The sequence below is a fragment of the Numida meleagris genome, chromosome 3 (assembly GCF_002078875.1).
Source record: "Numida meleagris isolate 19003 breed g44 Domestic line chromosome 3, NumMel1.0, whole genome shotgun sequence".
Taxonomy (NCBI): Eukaryota; Metazoa; Chordata; class Aves; order Galliformes; family Numididae; genus Numida; species Numida meleagris.
In genome coordinates this window covers 8,131,215-8,156,214 of record NC_034411.1, presented here as the reverse complement: position 1 = coordinate 8,156,214, position 25,000 = coordinate 8,131,215, and the positions used below count along the sequence as shown (strand labels likewise).

At 46.9% G+C, this 25,000-nt stretch overlaps 1 protein-coding gene across 9 annotated transcripts in view; it reads left to right on the top strand.

Annotated features, from left to right (window-relative positions):
* EHBP1 (EH domain binding protein 1) overlaps positions 1-25,000 on the top strand; it is a 196,851-nt gene that overhangs the window by 170,695 nt on the left and 1,156 nt on the right. For all 9 annotated transcript variants that reach the window (XM_021392958.1, XM_021392953.1, XM_021392959.1 and 6 more), the window contains 2 exons: positions 20,458-20,557; positions 21,412-21,485. In XM_021392958.1, coding sequence (XP_021248633.1) covers positions 20,458-20,557; positions 21,412-21,485 — 174 coding nt within the window. The remainder of the gene's footprint in view (positions 1-20,457; positions 20,558-21,411; positions 21,486-25,000) is intronic.

Here is a 25,000-nt window from a genome sequence, read left to right as displayed (position 1 = left end):
ACAGCCTAGTAGCAAGGCCGGGAAGATACAGCAGCTGACCTCTGGTCCTGTCCCTAGGGCACGACCCAGGTGCGGATGTGTCCCTTCCTCTGCTGTTCTCTGCATAGGATTGGGCAAAGAGGAATGCAACGGGAACAGGGCTGTAGGAAGAGAGCCCAGCTCCTCGCTGCCACACGTGCGCTGCCATTTTGCGGCCTGCAGACAGCTTTTTGGCCGGGGAGCTGAGATCCTGGCTCGTGGCCAAAGGGGAGCTGATGTTTTCAGAGTTCGTCAGTCAGGCAGGGAGCTCGGCTCCAGCCCGAGCTCTGCGTTTCCAGCACCAGCTGCTCCTGATTTGACTGGAAACACTTTCCTAAGATGTGTGAAAAAATAAAAGTTATTAAAATTACTGGCTTGCTGATTTCCATTTGAATCTGAATAGTTACACTTTTATTAATATCCTGTAATTTATGTCGCTGGTGCCGTACCTCAGACCTCGGTCTTTGCGCTGGAAATGAAAATGTAATCTCACCTTGTTCCAGGGAAATGGAGTTTACTGGCACATTGCAGAACTGTGAGGGCAATCAGTGTTTCAGTGTCTCGAACCCAGCAGAATAAGCTGGTGGCACATTTACTGTCACGGCCTGGAGACGTGCAGTAGTTACACGTGCAGGAAGGCTTTGCGACGTACACCATATGCAATGCAGTGGGTGCAAGTGTTTGGAGAAAACACAGCACAGAGGTTTAAGTAAGAGAAGGGAGTTGTGCGGTTGAGTATAAATATCACATAATCTAATAGCGTTGATTTCACTTTTTGCTCTCTTAGAATGGCTTGACATCAGATGATGATGGGGTGGGATTATCTCGCTTTCTTCGGGATCGTACTTCCCATGTTGTGCCTAACCTACTATGGATAAAATAGTTCTGTCTACTTCTGTGACAGCGTCTTTCTCTATTACGAATTCTTCTGTCATTGTCTTTAAGGTGCCTATCATCTTGATGGCTAAGTGCCAATTAAAATGCAGAATTATCACATAATACAATTAAAATAAAAACCAAAGAAGCCTGGTTTACAGATCTCTGATCTAAATTTAGCTCTTTTTTTGGTCACTATTTATTCACTAATTACAAAAAGAACTATTTTAGAAAAAAAAAAAAAGCAGTTATCCGGTATTTTGTTATCTGACCATAGAGTATGAAGTGTTTTTAATTGTTTTTCTGATTAACTACAAGCTCCCAAATTCAAGTAGAAACATGCTTATATTTTCTATATGAATCCCGTACTTTACCAATGGGTGAGCCTGTTTGTGGCACTGTATAAGAATTAATGAGATAATAATTAAAAAAAAACCCTCTGCTACTGATGATTGACCACTGATGGTAAATGTAATTGAATTAGCAGTGCACTAAAATAAATGTAGACAAAATAAATATAGACAAGAAAATCTGGTGAAAGCTTCTGTAATGTTTTAGATTAATAGGCATACAGAATTCTTCACATTTTTTATTACGTTGTCCCTAGATGAATTCAAAGTAATTGGGGTGGTTAATTTTATTTACACAGAGCCGTTCACAGCGCATTAAATAATAGAGATAATTGAACAAGAATTGTCAAGTGTGTACTGATATCAGACATATTACAGAAGGGAATGTGCATAAAACTTCATTTCTATGCAGCCATTGTTTATGGTAATTAAGTACACAGATTTATCCCTTGGTTGCCTTCCAAGCTTATGGCAACTGCTATTGTTGTGCTCCATTAATATGTAATCAGGAAATAGTTTAATTTTCTAATCTGCAGTTTGAGAATTCACTTTCTAACAACTCTTAATTACTGCATTGCCCTAATGATGCTCATGGTTAGGAAAACTGAACCAATAAACTCCGTGGAAGAAGCCAGAGGGGATTATACTTCCAGAGGTGGTGCTTACTTAATAAACTTGTTATGCCTTCACCAGAGGGAGCTCAGTGTCCTTCAAAAGCATCTAATTTTATATTTCCGAGTTGTACATACCCATGGTGTGAAGAGTTAACATACGGTGTGCGATGGGGGTGGCTGTAAATTTCTTTCACTAGAGAACCAGATAAGCGATGCTATCACCACTTTGGTATTTTTCCTGCCGTATACTAATTGTAGAGTTTAATTGCATGGGAAATAATGCAGGTAGCTTAATCTATTGTTTTAAACTGTCCTCACGGGTTTATTTTTGTCAAGTTTGTTTTCCTTCATTAGCCACACTAGCTAAACACGGTATCGTAAAATCTCACAGGCAGAGATAAGCTCTGTATTTGACAGCTATCTAATATTTGCAGTTTTCAGGGTGAATCTTGAACAGTAAAGAGTTCTTCAAATTGTTGCCTTTCTCCACTGGCCCATCGTTCACCTCGATTGCAGTTCCTTGCTGCTGCCTTGCTGAGCGCAGCTCTCGTAGGAGCGCTGAAGTTATTTCAGGCTGGTGGTGCTGCCCTGAGGTCGGAACAGAGGTCCTGCAGGTTACCTGTACTGGCCCAGTCCAGCACCACCAGCCCTGGGAGTGATAAGACAGGAAAAGGGAAGAGCTGGAATCTGCTGAGGTTCACCACCACCACGGGCTCCAGTACTCCCCAGGCTACCCGTAGTGCAGGTTCTGCCTGGTGGAGCTGACAACCTCTGCCTTTCCAGTGGCACCTACCACGACTGAAGGGTCTTCTACACCGCCTTCTCTGCTGGGCTTGGGGTGGGTTGGTGTCATCCAGTTGTGCCCAAGTTCAGCACCGCAGGTGCTCAACATGAGAGCGGGATTGCCATCTCCCAGCCACTATTTCACCTCTCCTTTTTCAGTCTGTAAGCTGCCTCGTCAATGGGACTAATTACAGCCTGAACCACACGGCAAACATTAGGAACACTGTAAACACATATGTTGTGTCACTGCAAATTAACTCTTCCTGATCTAAAAAGCAGCATACGCTTTGTTGCTGCACGTGAAAGGCGAGTCGCATATATTAATTAGTGAGCATTTTACTCAGCTTTGAAGATAGAAAGAGCTGGGGTTTATATGAGCAAAACATTTGAATTTATTAATAGAAAAGGAAAAACGTTGAGCTAAAAAAGTACAGGCACAAAAAGAGGGTATAAATGGTTTGTTTCGTCTCTTGTAACAGAATGCATTCTTCACTTTTCATAGTAAATTTCAGCCCAGAACAAATTTTGACTCAGTCTTTTTGCCAGAATATTTCTTACTGCCCCTTGACATTGGCCAGCACCAGGGCAGTAAGCTTGGGTCCCTGGAAATGTTTTCCTTCTAGAGGTATAAAACAAGATGAACATACGCAAAGCGTACTGCTGAGATGGCATTGCTGCATTGCAGGCTGGTATGGGGCTGTATACGCTACGTTTGTTTTAATAACGTTACAGCATGTGTACAGTGGTATATTAATAGTCACCAAGCCTGTAATTAAAACGTACAAGTTGTCTAACGTCACCTAATCAGAACTAGTGCAGATTTCTGCCTGCATAGTATTTGAGGCATAAAATGCACAGTTTATTTCCATCAGAACACGGTACAAAAGAGCGGGGAGACAAAAGCACAAGGGCCATTAGGTGGCTGTGTCAGGGCTGCGGCTCTCCTGCATCCTCCTGCTTATCTGCAGCGCAGTCAACAGCTGTGCACAGGCTGTGCCTTACAGCTATATTATCCAGAAGCCAGGTCTAGAATATTTTCTCCTTGCGCGGCAGCAGTATCTGGCTGCTGCTTTGGACAGCTTCAGGGCTGGCTGGCTGACACCTTTGTTAACCACGCTCGTGGCTGTGAAACTGCTTTTTGGAACTGTCTCAGGGTCAAATTGCCAGTAAGCTGTCTGGGTTGCTTTGTGTTATGAGATTTATTTACTTACTGGTTTTAATTTTTGTTTCTCTCACCTGTCTGGATGATGAAGAACGTGCTGCCTGTGGGATGAACAGAAAAAGTCTCTGAGCCTATTGCTTGCGGTTATCATGCGTAAGGGGGACTCATTTCGGATATTCCTGTATCTACTGTACTGCCTCAAAGGGTAGGTCAGCGACTGATTAGGAACCTCTTTGCATAATTTCCCCTTGTGAACTCATTCAAGGGTGAATTTCCTACCTATGCTGTTGCGTTCAAATCTGCATAGAAAGACAAAAAGAACTTCTACCAGAACAAGCCGTCGTGTCCAAAGATAAAGCATGCATTCACAGGTCTGAAAATTGAAGCAAATAACCCTGAAGAGATGTACATGTTTATTTTTTTCCTGTCCTCCTGGGGACAGAAACAGAGGTACAGATGAGATTCTCCACTCCGCTCAGTCGCTGGGTCATAGCTCGGGCTTCGCAACTGTGTGCACGTTTCTGTATTCACAGAAATTGCTTTTAGTGTTTCTAACCCGGGAGACGTATTTGTCTGTTAGTTTTCCAGGAAGGAGAAGTACGAAGCACAGAAGCGGCCTTCCCAAATTTTACAGCAAAGTGTGCGCATTCAGGGAAATACAGCTTGAATTGTTGGGTGATTCGGTGATTACTGCTGTAACATATACAGAAAGGGAGATGGCAAAAGCTAAGGTAGCTTGCTTGAAATCAGCAGCATTAGCTCTGTGTTGGAGCAGCTGGAGATCTAACCTCACCCTCCCTTTTCTCATTCAGAAACACAGCTTCCAGGCACAAGTACGCTCGCAGCTTTTGTACTGAGCGGTAAAGTGTGGACTTGGAGCAGACCTCCAGCTCTTTTGTAATCGCTACCGATTGCTTTCCAAAATACGTTGCACCTGCACGGCGAGCTTGTCTCAGGGAGAGGGTACCCAGAAACAGACATTTGTGTCTGGCTAGCGTGCACCTCTAAGGCTGGTGCAAGCGGCCCCTAGAAAGTAGTGTCTGTGCCCCCTCGTTTCTCTGCACCCAAAATGTTTCACCTTTCTGCATTTCAATATTATTTCTGCTTATAAGTCAAACTGCTCGTCGTCACCCTAGTTTGACTAAAGATTTAAGCTGAAGTACGTGAGTAGCATAGAATACATTTCTTGCTCAGAAACACAAACAGCTAGCCAGGCTCTAAGTATATTATCAGGCAAGTTCTTTCAGAAACGTATTGCTAAAGAAGCTTAACATTAATTATTGTAACTTTGGGAAGATTACATCCACACTAGCCTTGTAAGAAGCAGCATACACTTCTTGACCCCCAATGCTAGAGCTTTAAGACACAAGAATGGCATTTTACCAACTTTAATGGGATAACCAGTATAATCTTTCAGCAGTAAGGGAAGAAAAAGTGTTTAGAGTATAATACCCTTCTGAGTTCTGATAGAGGCTGCCTGTTGTGTGTGCTGCAATCATAATTCATTTGTTTCTCTCTCTTGTTTTGGTTTTGTTTTCTTAATTATTTAAGGAGAAAATCATACTAGATTTTTTTTTTAACAAACCGATTTACATATTGGCTTCTAGCCCTAGACGTTCTTTCTGTTTGCATGCCAGCTTTTTTCATGTGGTCTCTGTTTTTAAAATTTCTTGCCAGCGGTATTTGGGAGAGCTCTGCTGTACGGCGAGCAAAGAAAGGCACAAGAAGTTGTGACTGCCAAGTTGCAGACCTTCCAAATTGAACGAATTTCCCTCACTTCAGTTGAGCGCACAATCTGCACGGTAGAGAGAATGCGCGGTGTGAGTGCGAGTTGCTGTTCCCCCGTCGTCGTGGTTGGTGCTTTTGGGAAACGTTGTAGTGTGAGGTCAGGTGTTCGCCTTCCATAAACACAGAGTAAAAGTTAGAGTTTCACTGGGCGTCCTTAATTCAGAATTCTGTCGATGCTGATGCGTGTTTCGTAGGCTCCGTAATGATCCTTTCCCAAATAGAGAAAATGCAGCAGGATTTCAAGTACATCTCTATTTACATAGTTCAGTGCATGAGATTGCTGGATTATGATTAATTTTAATAGCTACATTAAAAAATACATCTAACATCATTCTTAATTAGAATAATCTCTAAAGCCAGTTAAATGTTTCAGAAGACAAACAGTTTAATTAGCTAACCTACAGAGGCTCCCCTCCCCCAGATGTGCAGTAGTCTTAGGCTTGGTGTTAGCCTTTCAAGCAGTCTTAAACAATCGGATGAAAAGGGATTTTAGGAAGATTAGAGGACGGGATGCTTTAGACGTTGTCCGTTAATCATGAGATATGCACCATCTACAAAGTTTCACAAAGAAACGAGAATTTAAATAAAATTTACTTTGGTTATCTAGTTAGCATGAATTACAAGCTATAACATCCAGCGATAAGACTGTTTAATAAATGTATTCTTTTAATTGTCGATATGAGCAAAAGTACATGCTGGGGTGTAGTAGCAAGTGATATACCAGATTAACATTCTGAAAGGGACAATGCTTTTTTTCCCAGAAACCAGGCCTTTGTTGAACTATCCCAGGGTGCCACTAGAATTTTTTTTTTAAGGGATTCAAACTAAAACTTCAAATAGAATTGTTAGAGTTGGATCTTCATTTTCTCTCCTACCCATCTTCAAAGAATTCTGGAAAAGATCCGGGCTAGTTTTTTTAGCTTGGTTTCTTTTTGCTTTGCTTTTTTTTTTATTTTTTTTTTAAAGATTACTTTTGGGGCTGAGTGTTTCTTTTCATTTGTTCAGGTACAACTATTTTATTTGTGGGACGGGAAAGAGGCCAAACAAATGATGCCTGCTTCTCCTCCCGTTCTGTGTTTTCCTCTTGGTGTGATTTTGTGGGTTTTTTTTAAGTTCAAAACTGAGGTTTTTTTGCAGTCTAAAAACACAACAGCCATTATTGACATAGCTTTCCTCCGATTACCTAAAGGAACACTCATTTATTATGTTTTCCTGGAAGATTTATTCAACACACTTTACTATTTGAGGCAAAAAATCTGTGTTTTCTCACCTAAATTAGCAAGAGCACTCTGACAATGCCTCTGTCAAATTCCTTGAGCCAGGTAGGGGGCCTTATTTTAAATGAACCCCATGCTTTCAGCCACTATCTCTGCACCCCGGAGGGAACTGTTTACCTGTGCTGGGCAGCAGAGGCCACTTTTTGAAGAAGAGACCCTAACCCTTATCTGGCTTTTGACACGAGCAAAGAATTCAATGCTGCCTTCGGTTCTTCTGCCTTGTTTGCACCATCGAGTCCCCTGAATTTGTGACAAACAGACTTTCGGTGTACCGAGCCCCTTGGGAAAGCATAGATATCCTCAAATCGCCTCTTTTAACCTGGGTCAGGCAAGCCCAATTCGAGCATCACACCTGCCCTGTGATACCGGGGAAGGTGTGTGCTATGGCACCCTTCAGCTCTTCCACTGCAAAGTGAATTGTGAACGATAAAGAGCAGGGGGAAGAGGGAAAAAAAAAGCCAAACAGAAAGAAAGAAAGAAAGAATTCTGGCTTTGCACAAGTTGGCTGCTGTGACCCTGTGCCACCCAGCAGCGTGCTGACTGTGACCCGGCACCGCGATGCTCCAACTGGCTGAAAGGGGCGGCTGTCCCCACGCTGCTGTGACCTCAGGGCAGCTGCCCGCCAGGGGCCACATGCAATCAGCAGGAATCTGCCTTGCACCTGCATCCACCAGGGTGCCCACCGCCAGGCTGCCATACGAACCTCAGTACCTCTGTACCCACTGCCAGGCCCCCGTGCCAACGCAGTGCCGCCTCGGTGCCACCATGCCTGCTGGGCGCCTGGGACATGCAGTCCAATCCCATGGGATAGCGTGGCAGGGGAGCTAAGCTTGGTTTTCCTTCTTCAAAACATCATTAGGATTGAAAAATGAATCTCTCGCTTGCACGTTTTGCATAAATACATGGTAAGTTATCAATTGATGTTCAAATAGCTTAATTGAGTTTGAGAGGGGGAAAGGTCATTTAATTGGTCTATATTGAAATGTTAACAGAAACAGATATGGCGAGGAATAGACTTTAATGGCTGCAGTGTGGCACTGATGTCTGCATTCACTTGCAAAATTGTTAATTAGGGCACTTTGGTAGTTCATTTGCTTTTGTATTGATGTGCTGAGTCCAACGAGAGAAATTGGGTTTGTATATGGTATTTACAGAGGCTTCACGTGCCCTCAGGAATAAGGGAAATAAAGTGTAAATCAGGGCCGGTTTCTGAGTGGTGCTGGTGTCTTCACTGATGTGCTGGCAGCTATGGAAGGTGCTGTCTGCTAGCAGTGCATTTTCATGTGTGATTAAGCTTGGTAGTTATATTTCGGCTTCATTTTTTTCATACTTGTAGCACTGGGCTTGAATAATGCCTTAATACAGTTTTTTAAAGAAGTTTTGTATGCAGAGTTTTTTAAACTATATTAAAACAGATGGTCCTACAAAAGCGAGGAGCTGGATGCTCATTTTCTCTCTGGAAGAAGGCGTTATCTCCTTGAATGTGTACTGAGGGGATATGTGGAGCTGCAGTTCGTGGCCCGCAGTCATCAGTGCCTGAGAAATCACAAAAACAGCTCCTGCTGTGTGCTCTAAGTCCACCGTGCCTCTCCTGCAGAACTTAAACCTTTAAGGTAGTGGCATTTCATACGAGAGAAGGGCAAAATTGTACTGATTGTCCACCTGCATTTTTTGTGGGTTGTAATTGCATGGATTAATCCTGGTGCTGTTTCATAATAGACTTGCTGGATGCAAAGCTTGCTATTTGAATTGGCTGCAGGAAGGCTGCATTGTGTACAGTGTATAATCATACATTATACTCTGGGTACTCCTTATAAACAGAGGCAGCAAGAAAAAGTGAGCGCAAAAGAAGGAGCTGCGAATCCTCACTGTTACAACAGGGATTCTGCTGTCCTGCTCCCCAGGAGCGGGCTAGGGGAGGATATTTTGCAGTGAAAAAGCCCCAATCTTACAGCTCTGAGATGAGAAGGGCTTGATGTTGGGCACAAATACTGTGTCATGGCAGCAACTCGGTGCAGGCTGCTGCTTAACGCTGTCATTGCGGGCCTGGGCTTCGGGGTTTGGGCTGTGCTTTGCCATGGAGCCTTTCTCTAAACTGCTGGGGCGAGGGTGACATCAGCTTCATTTGCTCGTATGTATTTGGGAAAGTGCTTACGTGGAGATCACAAATGTGCACACTGCAGCTATCTGGTTCTGCAAGCTTAATCAGAGTCCCAGAAAGTGTCATTGTGGCTGCATGCAAATGTATTTACATAGGAATGGGTCTGGGGCTCTTTAAAGAAGGCAACAAAGTTGAAGACCGAGGCCAACAAATAAATGAAAGTTTCTCTAAATCCATTGGATAATAGAGGCAGTGTTAAGGCTAACCACAGTGTTGAACTAAACAGAGGGATTACTCCTGGGTTTTGCATCAGTTGTTTTCTGCCGGGTGGCCTCACTTGTCAAAAAAAAAAAAAAAAAAAAAAAAAAAAAGTTTAACGGGAGAACATTCACATGGCACATTGAGAAAAGAAGTATGGTTAATTCCATCAAAGCTCAGAAATCAGTCATTAATTTATTCTAACCTCCGATTGTTGGTCATTTGTGAAACATCTGGCCTTTAAGTCAGAGGAACCCAAACACGAGCACAATGTGGGCTCTTCTGCAGATGGGGCTGGGAGCGGCGCGGGCCGGGCTGAGCGAGGGGCTGCCGCTCGCCGCTCCGCTCCCGGGACTTTGCAAGACGTTGAAATGAATCCTTCAGTTAATTTACTCTTGAAATTAGATTATTGTTCATTTGCATCTTGGAAAAGTTCTGCCATTAAAAAGAGTCTCTTGCTTCATGGTGAGTTAACAGATATTTAGCAATCTTGCAGCTTGCTAGTCAGAAATAGTTTCTAATGAAGTTGAAATTTGAGATAGAAAATGTATAAAAGCTTTCAGGAAAGACATACCCTATTTTCCATATGGCTAAGTAATTGTTATGATATTTGTTTTAAAGCTGGACTTAGACACTCCTGACTGCCCTCTAATTTGATATGGCTGGTCCAGACGATTCTTCTTGGGGAAACTTTCGCGGCAGAACGCAGTGAAGGAGATAAATAATTTTGCAGCTAAACACACATTGCGAAGTATAGAAAATAATTCAGTCGTCTTCGCCACCGTGCGTGTAACAGTCTGCAGGTTATTCGACTCTGCGAGGAGTTTGAATGAAAAGGAGCAAAGTGATTAAAAGCAGATTTGACATAAAGGTGGCACCTCAGAGCTGGCAGAACTCTGCCTTTTGTTCATCTCAAAATAACGCCTGCCGCCTCGTGCTGCAGGCTGGGGGTTGCTTTCGGCTGGGGGGGGAACTGATGCGCAGCTTGAACACTGCCCAGTGCCCCGGGATGAAAAGCACTCCATTTCACGTGGGATGTAGACATGGAGATCTGCCAGTTCCACAGCCAGGGCATTGCAGGGCCGCATCCCTGCCCTTACCTGCCTGTGCTTTTTGGGGCCTAAAGGCCAGGGATCACTCTCTGGCCTGCCAGACAGTGCCCTTGGCAGGAAGAGGCTTGGTCTTCTGGCAAACGTCGTGATGCTGTTTGGGCATGTGACAAAAAGAAAGAGTTTTGAAGGGTTTGTGTAAAGCGGATCTTTCTCTTAATATTTGTTTATCCTTTTCCTCATTGCTAAGTAAATAAACCTTTAATCCCCATTCCATTGTAAAATTTACTGTATCGGAATCACAACCGCTGTAACTCCTTTCGAGCCGGGTTTGATCCTTCCATACCAAAGGGCTATCTGCAATTTTGGCAGTTGGACACATCATCTTAAAGAATTGAAAGGCTGAACTAAGGGCTAGGTTATAATACTTGGGTTCTCAGCATTTGCTTGCCGCTGCCGTAGCATGGCTCCAGTTCAACAGCAGGAATTGGAAACGCTCAGGTTGCGTGCCCATGTGGCAGTCACACTTGGACTTCAGCAGCCGGCATTCCCCAAGCGCTGATGTCCCAAGCACTGCCAGGGCAGTGAAGACGAGAGCAGATCTCTTTAAACATTTGTGGAACACAAGGTTTGAAACGTTGCTTTGAGAGCACACAGATGATGGCTGGCGCGGGGGTTCTCCCAGCGCTCTGGGAAATGAGCTGTTGACATTCTTTTGGGTCATCATCCGAGAGAGGAGGGCAACCGCAAGGATTGAGCAGATAAATTCATCCCAAAAGACCTTTATCCATTCCGTTGCAACTTGGAAACGTTTGTGTCGAATAGCAGCATTAATGTAGCCCTTTTAGCCCTTCAAAGTGAGCCTTATGTTAAAAAAAAAATAAATCAAATGGCTGGAGTAATAACTTCTTTAGGTCTTCTAAGAGGTAATTCATTATTTACATAATTCTGGAGCATAAACCAATCTTTCCTTCAAGAGGCTCTGAAATAGAATTGGGATCTTATAGAGGGAAAGAGTCTCTTTTGAATTCTAATCGACTGGATCTGTCTCAAATGCATTTCTAGTTGATTGTAAACAGCGGAATTTAAATTAATTTCTTCTTATCTTGTCTTTTGAAGAAAACTAGCAACATGTTTGAAAAGTTTTATTTTAAAATACAGCCCGGAGTTTATTTTATTAATTTTTTTCTTTTTTTTTTTTATTTGATAAAACAGGTGTTAGGCAGGATGGGTTTTGACAGCCAGACGATTATATGTTAGTCTAGGTTATTATGAAATAAATAGGAAAAAAAAAAAACTTTTTGACTTGAACTCGAATGATACTATATAGGCTGAATGTGCAGGAAAGGTTCCCACAATGCACTGTGAAAACCTAGGCTAACAAACACCCCGCTGCGTTGAAAACCCCCAAAAAAGACAAAAGCACAATGAAATAGAAAGCTTACCACCGGTAGCTTTCAAAACGACAAACTAGGCAAACTATACATCTCCACCACTCCAATTTTGTCAGAATGCTAATGAGCCTGCTCTGATCTTTACTCGGCTTCCCGTGTTTTCTACATCTTCAAGGACCACATGGCGCTAGCAAAATAAAGACAACTAAATGAGAATTTCGAATGCTTTTTGTGTTGGGACCTGGTGCCTTTCAGTTGACGCGCTCGTTGAATATTCTCAACTTAAAAGCGTACAACAGGGGGCTGGGTATGAACTTTTTAGCAGGGGAAAATTTGTACAAAAGTAAATTAGTGTGATGAGGAAAATATGAGAAAAATTTCTGATTAATTTCCACTCTATAATATCAATGACACCTTCAGCCCCTCTCATACTCCTCGAACAAGAGATGCTGATAAAAGATGAATGATTCTGTGTTGTTCACTGTGAATGTTTAGTGGTTTTTTAATAGCAGCATTCTACATAAAAGGCACCAGGAAGTACTCTGCATTAGCAGTTGAGATCACTAGTTAATAGGATGATGTCTTTTAGCTTTTGTCACAAGATTATTAGAAAGGATGGGTTTCTCTTCTCATCCTGGCATACTTTGGAGTGCTTCTTGAGCACAAGTGCTAAAATACAGGTTTCTCTGTATTGTTTCCCATGCAAAGTAAAAGCCCTTTTAATGCAACACCTTTTACTTTTTTTTTTTTACCAGGTGATTTTGTCATTGATCTCTTATCTGCCCCCTTTAGCTGTATTAATCACTTGGAGTGTTCTGCTTCTCAATGGGTGCTTGATGATGTATATGTGCACAGATTCACTATCAAAAATAAATCCCTTATATGCTCTGCACCTTCACAAACCTGATTATCGAGCTGTATTTACCAGACGGCATTATATGGTCTTGAATGCTTCTTGCTGGAGTCCCTCGGTCTGTAATAGGAATTTGCACTTGGTGTAAGCCGGGAGGAGGTGCCGCACCCCCCAGAACAAGTTCTGGCTTTTAAAATCAATTGCATTCGCAATTCTTTGGCATTTTCCAAAGTGAAAGTGGGTTTGTATCCACCAGTGTTAGTGCTACGGGAGGAAAATGATGGGTGTTCAGTTTTGCATGTGAGATGGGTTCTGTTTAAAAGTTGGTTTTGTCACTGTCCTCCTTAACAGAAGGAAGGGATACATTTGTGTATTAGTCCCTTTTGCACGCTTATTTCTTCATTCCAAATACCTCCTTGGACTGACTCCTTTTCTTTCAACTCAAGCTTGCATGTGCAGGCTGCTGCTCCTTAGGAGACGTGTAGCTATTGCTGCCTGCGTGGGAGACAGAAAGCAGGAGAAATGCTGGCGCGTGTATGTACAGAAAAAGTTGTAACTAGGTAGGGAAGTCAGTGTGGTCTTCTCATGCTTTCCTATCTTACCCAAATCAGAAAGTATGACTTAATAACCCCACAGCTCTTACAGCAGCGTGCTACACTCGCTGTCCATTCCTTCCAGAGTTCTCCAGGCACAGCAGCCTTCTTTCAGTTTCCCTTCCGCCATGTTCGTTGCACAAAGCCTCTTATTTTGCCAATTCCATCCTCTCCAACCTCCAACTCCTCCCAGCAGCTCCTGCAAGGCATTCTTGTTGGTTCTGCCAAGGGTCCACTGGCCAGCTGGGCCTTCCTGAGCGCCCAGCACTCCTGCAGCTCCCATTGAGCAGACACTCCAGGCTGCACCGCAGCACATGGAGCTCGGCCTTGAGCTCCTTGCTTCTCTTAGGTCTCCTCAGATCAGTGTGTCTGCTGGGAGAAGTTCCCTTCCCAAGAGCAGATGCAGACAACGCGCCTGGTCAGCCTTCCCCGCCCAAGTTCATCCCACTGTAACGAAGTGCAGCAACAAAATGACAGTGGTTATTTATTTTCTTGAGGCAACGCAGCACTGCCGTTGGCTGCCTGAGGCTGGAGGAGAAGCCGGTCTGCTGTCTGTGCCCTCCCCAGCTGTAGCCTCATCACGGCGGTGTAGGAGAGCGCCCGAAGGCAGCACTGCCCGCATAGCAGGAGGCTGCTCTGGGAGAGCCCTCGGCACACTGAATAGACTTGCAAGCCTTCCAAAAGTCTTGCAAGACCCAACAGACACTTGCTTCTTTAGCTGATTTCCATCTTTCTTTGTGGTATTGCAGTGTAAATGGTCTTTCATGTGGTCAGCGTAGTCCCTGGCTCCATGCCTGGAAGCCGGCGTTCCCCACAAGCAGGGCCTGCCTGTAAAGAGAGCGGTGAGGAGAAAGGCACCGCGGTCACCCTGGGGCTCCCAGCTCACACTGTGCTCTGCAGAAAGCCCTCTTATTTTTTCTCGCTTTTCTCCCTTTTACCACCAAAAACACTTTTTCTGTCAGCGCTGGGAACTGTGGAGCCCCAGGATACCTTGGCCTAGTGAACGCGCCTGGTTAGCCCTGGGAAGCTTTGGGTCCCAGATGTATGAACCTGCCAGCTCCCAGTGAGACCAGGCCTCTTTGGTAACATCAGTACACAGTCATATTCAGTGCCAGCTGTCATCTCACATCGAGCAGCTGTTTGGGTCAAATTCAGCCCTGTCCAGTAAAGAAGTCCTTTTTTACTGCACACCACCCTTCTCTAGCCCCAAGACTAGCGTGCCCCTTGGAGAACACAATCCAAAAACTTTAACTTCCCTCTCACTTCAGAATCTTCACCAGCCATCACTTGCCTTGTAAACAGGCAGGTGGGACTGGTCTAAGGAGTAGTCACAAGCCGTCAAGTAATTACTGTCAGGTAACAAAGCATCCAACTCTGCTTTTTGACCTGCAAGCAAAATTGTCTGTCTGCCAGATCACCATCCTGCTCTTGGTGAGTGTCCAAGTGAGAAATGTTTTTTTTTTTTTCCATGGCTTAAAAGGTTCAGGTGTCCCAGCTAATGGTGCTTGTTTCCTGTGCTGCAAGCAAAGGTTTGATGGTTTTCCCAAGCCCAGGCTTCTTCTGAAGTTGCGCTACAGGAGCAAATTTGGGAATAACGAATTCTGGAGAGTGAGGAGGGACAAGTATTGGTTCTGTCTAGTGCAAGGGTCCCTGCAGGCACAGCACTGTGCTGTGGTGAGAGACGCAACCTGTTTGCACAGTTCTCAAAGTTCTCACCGAGCTCTCGGATTTATTACATTTCAGAAAGCAAAGAAATTACACATTTTCTGCTTGATAGTAAGCTAATTTGATGTGTTCTTGTTTCGTTAGGGTTACAGTACTTTCGGGGCTGAAGTAGTCAGACTGCAATGCAATGCAGCTCAGCCTGGCAGATTCTTGGCAGTCGGCACCCACCTTTATGAGACTTCATTGTGTGGACATCAATGTCTCCTCAACTGCTCTCAGACAGCAAGTTAGTGGCCATGAATTTTCCTTTGCAATGTTCCTTAGGCATTTTCCCATTCAGGAAGATTGTGTGAGGGCTTTGGCTGATAACTCCTGCAGGGCCATCTAAACAAGACCCCCATCTTGTATGCCTCTTGGTGGCTACTCTTGTTCACGTTCAGTGATTTTTAATAACCAAAGAGGTCATCAGTCAGTGAAATAAGAAGTACTCTGGAGGAAGGCTGAGCATGGTAATGTTGAAATGGAAGGTGCGAAGCTCGAGGTGGAGCAGCCCAGCTGTTCACGCTGTGGGGTGCCTACTGGAGGCTCTCTTTCAACACTGAGAGCTTAAGAATAACGTAACTGAAATTCTTGAGTTTTTCCACCAAAGATTGTCCTCTTGGAAGAGGTTAGCCCCTGTCGTGTAGCAGGAGGATCTGGTTCCTCCCTCTTGTGTTTTCTGTTTGTTTGTCAGAGTGTTTATTGGTACGGCCTTGCCTTCCCCTGTTCAACATTCAGCCCGCTTTTAATTCTTGCTGAGCTCTTAGTTTCAACATCGCCTTGTGGCAACGCGTTCCATGGTAAGCGCCGAGGCTTTGGGCAGAGAGAGTTCTTTTATCGGTTGTGAACACGTCGCCTTCAATTTCAGTGCATTTCCCTGGGTTCCTATGAGACAAGATGAGGCACATCCTTCAACTATCCCTTTATTTGCTGTTCATGTTCTCCTCAGGTAACCAAGCCAATCTGTCCGGTCGCTCCTAATACAGAAACTCGCAAAAACCTGTCCCCCTAATTGCCCGAACGCAACTTGATTGGTTTTCAGCAGGCAGACAAGCGCAGTGCTAGGTGTTTTCAGGATTCGTGGCGTTCGCCAGCATTCGGACGGCCCACGGTGGTCACCTTGCTGCTGTCAGACAGCGAATAGCACGGCTCTCAGGGAAGAGGAACGGGACGAAGTTGCCAATTTGGGTCATTATTCGCCCCGCTCCCATGGCTGGCATCCTGCTGCTGGCCTCTTCACCCAAGTGTGCCGAGGGAAGAAAGCTGCTTCTATTCTGCTTTAAAACTGTGGGTAAACAGCAGCAAATGGGCGAAGAATGGGCTCTGTCTTAAGTAGGTTGTTTTTCGTGTAGTTCTGCCGAGGTAAATGGGGAGATGGGGAGCTTTCTGTGTTTAACATGACACCGTGGCACACACTATGCGCAGTGCAAATAAAATTTAAAAACAATTACTGCTTGAGACAGCATGCAAAGTGATTTCTGTAAACCTGTTATTTCTTGCCAGACCGAATGGGCTGGTAGGGGATGCTGATAGAAAGCCTTTATTATTTATCTGCTGTAGGTTGTAATTCATTTTTGCACAACGGCTAAATACATTTACATGTAAGGATTTTTTTAAAGTATGAATCTATTGGCTTATCTTGACAGATTTACAACAATGTATCGTGTAGAGGAGTTACTGTGTTCATCCATTTACACTGCAGACCCATCCTGTCCCTGCATGTTGCTGCTTTTTCTTCCCTTTAAGTGGTACTCAGGGTGTTTTGTAGCACTTTAGTCTCTGTTTTCTTAGCGATGTACAGTTTCACTATGTTAATCCATATTTGGTTTATCTAGTGACTAGCTGCCCAAAAGGCTTTAAAATAATGGATCTAATGGCACATATGCGTCCCAATCGCCGGCTGATGGTAAGGGTGTGTTAGAAGTATTTTCAGCAGGAAAGAAAGGGGAAAAAAAAGCAGTTTGCTATTTGAAATTAGTTCAGAACAGGCATTTGTCAAAATGCTCCTTATTTAAATATTGAACAAATAATTAGCTTGCAATTCAAACAAAAATCCATTTGTAAATCCTGAAGAAAGTAAAGGAAAAGATATTTTATGAAGCCTGCCTGGAGGCTGTGCAATGTGAAAATAAGGCAGTGCCTTGTATTGTTCTCCAAAAAAACAGCAACGTACACGCATGCTTGTAATTCTTGAGCGTTGAAGGTGAAAATTGGCTCAAGTTGTTCCTGAATAACAGTCATGAAAATACTGTTAGAATATGTGTGATGAACCATAGGAGAAAATAAAGTTGGGGGGGGGGGGGCTGTGTTTTTGTGTTTGGTTGGTAGTTTTGTCTTTTGGCTGTTATTAAAATCCTGGCTTCCTAGGACAACAGCACCAAACTTTGTGCTGCAGCCTTGCCTGAGCCCTGTGCAGGAGATGCCCCAGCACGGATGCACAGCGCAGGAGCCGCTGGAGTTTCTGGTGTCCGAGGGTGGTTTGGTGCCCTGCGCTGCCCTGATGGCCAAGGAGGGGTCTGGGGGATGTCAGGTGAGGGGAGGAGAGGAGCAGGCGTCCCTCAGCACTCCAGCCAGACAGTGAGATCAGAAGATGGCGTGGAGAGGATTCCCTTGAATTCCTAGTGAAAGGATAGGAGCAGAGCGTATCGGTTGGAAAAAGAGAGGGGGGGGGAGGAAAAAGAGAAGATAAATGAGCTAAACCTTGTCGGCACTGGCCACAGAACGCGTGTAGTAAGCAAGCACGACGCCAAGGGCTGTGCTGGGTGTTTGCACGGGGACGTGCCGTGCTTACGGCTCCCTTCCTTCATGGCTCGGCGTTCCTTCCCGTGCACTCAGCGCTGAGCAGCCCGGGCCGAGGCCGCACTCAGAAGTCAGCGCTGAGCTGCGGGATAAAATGCGGGGCCGTAATCAGCGCGAAAGAGAATAAACAGCTGCGCTTGGTAGTTAACCAGGTGAGGTTAAACACGATAAGATGAATTCGGGGCTTTTCAGCGAACTGACAGTCCTCGCTCTGAGCTGCGGTGTAAAGTGCTTTATCCCGAGATGAGGTATTGTGGCAGGAGCTCACGCTGCCTCCTTCCCCTGGCCGTGCCGGAATACAGCCTCCTTTCTCTGCCGCTAACAAGGCTGCTTCACCACCACAGCCCACTCTAAGTAATTAAATCAATCCTTTGTACTTACCGTATTCTCCTCTAGTGACGGTACTAGATCTGATTATATGCTTCATGCATATTCAAAGTACGGCACTGACAGCTCTTTAATGAGCTCTTACTTAATCAGCGCGAACAATGTTCATCTTGTTCTTTTTTTCCTCATACATTAGAGCTAGGAACAGTTGGGGAAAAAATGAAACATCCAGCATTCATTTGAAAAATATATTGTACTTTGAAAAGTGTCTAAGCTGGGGAAGTTGCATTCTGCCCTTTAAAAGTCTGATGGACAAATTGGATTACTAGTATTGGATTAAATAACAAATGGTGAGAGGAGAAATGAGAAAAGCTCGCTGTGATCACAGGCTTTAATATTTTTTGTTACTTATAAAGCTGAAGGGGTCTTTAACCAGTTATTAAAGTCAGGATTAATTTGTAATGGTCCAACTTACTAGCTTTAAAAGGGTTTTGTTGTTGTTGTTGTTTATCCAAAACAATAGTGCAGTGCGCGTATTACGGGAGGAAATGTAAGTTTGAGATCTGCGGGCGAGAGATAGATTTTCATCCCCTCGTCCTGGCGCAGATAAGGGGTTTGCATGCGCGGTATCGACCCGTCCTCAAACACCTTTCCCGCCTCATTTAAATAATCTGTACAGTGGGTTGGTTTTTTTTCTCAGAGAACAGCGCAGATACTGCTCCCGTTTTAATGTCCAGACGTTTGCAGCGAGGGAACGAAATCCTGCCGTCGCTCTCGGGAAGTGGCCACGAATGCGAGCGGCACCGCAGCAGGATTCTGCAGGGCGGGCGTGTGCGCCGAGCCCGGGGAGAGGCTCCTCAGTGCGTTTTGTTTGGGCGCTGCCGACCTGATCCCAGCCCTCCGTGCTGCTGCCGAAGGAGCTCTCGGTCGTTCTTGGCCGAAAGTGTTTCGCGTGCATCTTTCCACCAAAGGAAACAAACGAGGCGAATTAGCGCGTGGCAGCGGATGCGCTGAAAGGAGTTGTTGAAAAATTAGACGTCCGGCGGTTCGTCTTTTATTTTGCTTGCCTGGGAAGAATGTGTTTCAGCCCCGTGCGCAAGAATCTAAAAGCTCGTGGTCAACAAATAAAATATCACCATCTAGCGCCATTAATATTGCGCACATGTGTCATTTTGCTGATCAAAAAGGCCTTCGCCGGGGCACAATTGGCCTTTTTCCAAATGGCAAGCTTTTTCTCAGCTTTTTCTTTTTTCCTCTTTCTTCTTTTGTTGCTGCCCGGGGATTTGTGCCTATCGCAGCCGCTATCACATGACCGGTGTCAGGGCATCACATGGTCCGAAGTGAATACAAAAACAGCTACCGAAAAGATTAAAAATTCGGTAAAACAATACAGACTTTGTTAACTCGCTTTAAACCAGCCCAGCCGGAGCGTGTTCCGCGGGGGCTTCGGTGTCGGCACAGGAACCCCGAAATCACGCCCTTGGGAGCGCTGACCTGCGGCTTCCCTCCTCGTGCACCGCAGCCAACTCTGCTGGGGGGACACATTAAGGGGAAGGAGTTCCTGGCCCGGGTTTAGGTCCTTGTCCTGAGGTTGCTTGTCGTGAAATTAGTGCCAGAAGTTGAGCAACGTGTTCCTAGGGCCACGTATTTGTGGTTGTGAGAACTTTTGTCCACTCGCTGCGTGGCGGTCCCAGAGCAGGCAGAAGCAATCCTTCCCCTCTGCCTTGCCACCCCCAAACAGACGCGGGCTGCTGGGTGCATTTCGGCGAGAGCTTGCTGCTATCGATTGTCACTGCTCCTATCTGCAGGCCCCACTAGGGCCCGATACAGCAGTACCCTTGATCTGTAGCTTAGCAGCAAACTCTACCTATAAGTCTTAATCCTCTCTGGGGCAGCGCGGAACTGCTGAACATCATCATAAATGCTGTGCAACCGTGGCGTAACTTTTCCTACACAAAAGCAGAAGCAAAGATCCTGGGGGAAAGCAGCTGCGCAGCAAGACGTGCACCCCGGGAGCAGCCACCCACCGGAGGCCCGGGCCCTGCAGCGTACCCAGGGTGTCCTGCTGCTGCCTCCTGCTCCTTCCCTTGCATGGACGTCCCCAGATGGGACAGTCAGGGACCTGCAGGTGCTGCCTGCCTCTCCCGCTGTGCCCTGATGGCATGTGATCCTGGCTGTGCTGGGCTTGCATGGTGGTCCTGCCTACCAGGATGGGTTTGGGTTTGGGTGCAGCAGGATTTTTTTTCATTGGCAACGTAGCGATGATAGAGTTCATTTCAGAAGTAGACTTAAAGTATATGGTGAAGAGTGTCTGCTACCAGAGTTCTATTTATGGAGCTAACAGCTTTGGACTTCAGGACTCGTGCTGTGCAGTCCTGTGATAGGTGTACCACTGGGACTTTGCTTTGTGATGCTCTGTGGTAGGGGAGGTGGATCCTCCGACAACCGAATTGAAATACGTGGCTTAACTTGTGCAGCGCCACCCAAGTAAAGCAGCACTTTCTATTGCAGGAAGAAACACGGAAGAAGAGGAAGCTATGATGCAGGAGTGGTTCATGCTGGTTAACAAGAAGAACGCCTTGATAAGACGGATGAACCAGCTTTCCCTCCTGTAAGTACAGATGGACACACGTATGTCCAGAAGGCTGATTTACCCGAATGTTTACACAGCAGACAGGTGCAAACTTTTTTGCTTTCTTCCCATCCAATTTTAAAATGTTTCCTCCAGAATGAGGAAGGCAGGCCCTCTGCGCAGCACATCGGGGAACTTGTTTTTCTCATATTTCAGAGCTGACAATGCAGAGCGTGCAATGACACGAGATTAACCAGAGCTGTGAAAAAATATGAAACACGAGGCCTAGGTACATTTTCAAAGGCCCTACGGTAGCATCAGATTACATTTCAGAAGCGGGCGGGTGGCTCCGCGCCGTGCCCCGGCCAAAGGAAGCTTTTCCCAGCAGGGAGAGGCAGCGCTGGGTGCAGCCCTGCTCCCTGCAGCTCGGCTCCCGCGGTGTGCCACCTAGCGTGCTGCCGTGCACGCCTCGCACGGGAGATTTCACCTCCAAACACGGAGCTTTTCTAATCCCGGGTCTAATTCTCATTATTCATTAGGGCAAAATGTGTATAGGATAATACTGCCGGTGTTATCTCGGAGGATAGGCTGATGCTGGAATCTGTTCATTAGATCCGGGGGAATGTTTTACGCTTAGGACATTCCACAACAGTGGCTCTGAGGATGGATATGAAATAACTGTTTCCCTTAGTACAAGGGAGGGCATTAAAGGCCCCACTACCCAATGTGCCACCCGAGCAGGGCTTTAAGTTTGTGTATCACTTGTTTGGAGTAGCTTAAACTTTCAGAGGAAAGTCGGTCGCCAGTCCTAAAATCGATGCAAGTTAAAGGTTCTTTTAAGTGTTTAATGATTTAGTAATTAACATATTGATGAACTTTTGCAACTCGCCTAGGGAAAAAGAGCACGACCTAGAGCGGCGCTACGAGCTGCTGAACCGGGAGCTGCGCGCCATGCTGGCTATCGAAGGTAAGCGCTGCCGTTAACGGCACGCAGCGAGCGCACCGGGCCCTCGGGGCCACGTGCAAGTTTTAGTCAGGAAAAATAAAAATACAAGGCACAAAGTGTGCTGTCCTCGGCATACGTGTAGATGAAAGCGCTAAGGAGGCGGAGGGCTGGTTTCGGAGCAGCGTCGCGCTGCTTCTGGCCGCAGAGACTGGACGGGGCGACCCACGGGAGGGAGCTCCTCCTTCTGCCCTCCGGGTGGGTCTCAGGCCAGCACCTCGCTGGGAAAAAGGCCTCGTTTTTGTGGCAAGGCGCTGCATTTGCCGAGCAAACCCTTGGTTGGGGTGACACCGGGATTAGGGCAGGCCCGCGCGCCCGTTTCCTCGGCTCCCCGTGCTCCCTGCGCTCCGCCACCTCACCTGAACGAGGCCCAGGGGCAGATTGACACGCGGGATCAGGGAAACAGTTCAAACTTTCCACAGGGCTTTGGAGTGAATTGTACAATAATCCTAGGGATGATTCATAATAAAAAATAAACATCCAGATAGCTTAACCCACTGCCTGCATTATTTTCTTATTTAAATATCTTAAGTGTTTTATAATGCTGTGCCGCTTACAGCTCTCAGTCACAAACGCTGTCGTATAGTTCAAAGCTGTTTGCTTAAAAGTTAATCCTTTGGGCTCTGCAAAATGGACCTTTTGTCTGATCAATGCAAATTGATTTTGCTATTCGGTATTGACCTCTTAACCCTTTGACTGTCCATGGTAATTTCTTTCTTCACCTGATAAGGTACCTGATCCATAATAAATCGATTCTAATTAGTTTGGAGACTTCACTGGCAGCGTAAGTTTGGAGCAGGAAAGCAGCAGGTTGCAGGTAGCTTTTCCTATCTGTCCATCTGTGGTTGTGTTTCTGCATAAGACTGCCTGCACCTCATCCTTGGGTAAACTTGGGTCAGGAATGTACACACGGCTTGCTGCAGAGGCAGCCGGATTAGCAGGGAATCACACCACTGCAACAGTCAGTACGTGGGACGCCCTAAAACCGAGGAGGCCGCGAGAGGTGCTGTGCTGAAAACCTTGAATCTAAATGCTGAATGGCCTCACCCGCGTGTTTCTGTGTGGGGATGGCACAGAGCGGCCTGTGCTGCTCACGCTGACTGGGACAAAACCTGTCTTCTTTAGATTGCTTTTCTGCAAGTTCAGAGAGAGATCCCGAAACCCAGGAAGCTCTTTTTTATCATTATTTTATTTTCCTTTTCCTTCCCCCCCCCGCCCCCCCCACTGCTGGTGATAGGGTAAACAGGTGCTTAGGGAGAAAACAGAGGTGCGCTGGAAAATTCGGGTATTTTTATTTATGCAACGAAGTCTGTGCTCGGCGTTGTGAACCGTACAAGAAATGGTTATCCCAGCAGAAGTTTCAGCAGCGCTCTGCTTCTGCCTCAGAGCCTAGCAAAGGAGAAGCCCTCCTAACAAAACGACAGCCAAATGCCAGAGAGAAAACAAAACGCGGCCCAGGACCGAGCGGGCCGTGCGTCTGAAAGAGGGGGTTGTGAGGCAGAACGCCGAGCCGGGCTGCAACGTGTGAAAATAATTCAGATGAACTCCTTGAGAGGTGGCGATCGCTGCCCGCGTAAATCGCCGCAACTGTTCCACGCGGGGCTGCGCCGTGACGCATCCCCCGGGCAGCTCGCTGCGCCGGGCACGGCGGGGAAGGCTGCGGGCAGGGGCGGCCGCGGGACGGGGCCGCGGGGTGCGCGAGCGGCTGCAGCGCCGGTGCGAAACGGGAGCCCGAGAGACAAAAGCCGAACTTTGTGATCCGTCCCCCTGAAGTGCGGAGATGGGAAGGGGAGCGGAGTGCGGCCCGCCGCCGGCCGGCAGCTCGGCAACACGCTGCTGCCCCAACGGGGCCGGGGACGCGGGGACGCGGGGCCGTCCTCCTGCACCGCGCGGCCCCACGGCCGCCTCCACCCCCTTTCCCTTCTTTCTTTGCCTTTTTTAATTCAAGATTTAATGCTTCCTTAGGAGAGATAAGTTCGCTTTTGCACACCTTGGGGGGGGGGGGGAAGGGAAGGGAGGGGTGTTCGTTTTCTGCCCAAGAAATGGATCTTCTTTAGGGTTTTGTACATCTTGATTTATTCCTGGCTTCCAGTTTGAAGTGGGTGCTCTTCTAAAAGGATTTATGCATAGGTTCACTATTTTTGTAGTTATGGTTTATATGATAAGCTTTTTATATTTAAAATCAATATGTAATCCTGTGGAGGAGCTTATCCTCTAAAACCCCATTTGTAAATCTATTTTAGCTTTGTTACACCGCACAGCCCGGTATCCCATAGATTGATTAGGTGCAGCACAGAATCCTATCAAACGGGCTGCTCTGATGATGATGCAAACTCTTTCAGGATTGCTAGTTGACTGGAACCGCAGATAAGGGCTGCCTGCAATCCCCCAGCGCGCTCCTTACAAAACTCCCGTTAATTTTCATCAAAGTGCCCGGCTTCGTTATTGCGGAGCCGGGGCTGCGGGTTTTCCCGCAAGAACTTTTGCCCGCTTCCATTCAAGCATTTCTATGGGAACCGGCCGCGCGTTTGCCCCAAGTCACGATATCGCTGTGAGCGGCGGGGGGAAAAAAGACAACGCGAAGTCAACGAAGAACTGAAAGCGTTTCTCCTCCAAAGCGAGTTTCACAAACTCCGTCATTTCAGCCCGCGCGCTGCCCCCAGCTCTCAGCACCGAGCGTGGAGCCGGCCCTGGAGCTTTGTCCCGGGGCGGCGCGGTGCTCAGCCCTTACGGCTCCGGCTTTGTGCGGGGCGCAGCGCTGTGCGAGGGCCCCCGGGCACAACAGGTGGGGGCCTGCCCGGGCACCCCGACGCTGCAGGGACGGAGCCCAAGGGCTGCGGGGACGGCCCCCAACCCTAGGGCTGCTGGCGGGACGCTGCCGGTCAAAGCCAGCTCGCAGCGAGCTCGCGCTGGGGACGTGATCCGAGAGCTCCGTGCCGGCCCCTCTCTTCGCCGCTTGCTACCCGAGGGGGGGGTGACAAATTGGTCTCCTTTTGCGGGAAACGAAGTAAAAGCCCCGCACCGTGCGTCTTATCCGCCGGGGATGGGCGGATGCAGAGAGCGCGGGACAAATCGTTGCGTTCCATTGAGGCGGTGTCGCTGAGCCCACGGGACAACAAGGAGGGCAGCTCGTAGAGGGGACTGAGCGGGAGAGAAAGAGTAGGACCGAGCGAGGCCGACGCCGAAACGTTCGCCCGGCGCTGGCCGTTTAGAAAGCCGCAATTGTGGCTGAAAATGGGGAGCAAAGGGGGGGGACGAAAAACAAACAAAAAGGAAAGAAAAAAGAAAATGCGTTGCGAAGAGCTCAGGCGGAGCCGCTCCGGTACCACGCAGGGAGCGCTGCCCCCGGGGGTCGCCCCGCGCTGCGCCCGATTTTCAGCGCTCGCCGCGCCCGTCCGGAGGCGGCCCCGAGTCCCGCGCGGGGAGAAGCGGGGGCCGCCGGTGCGGCCTTATTCCCCCCCCCCTTTTTTTTTTTTTCT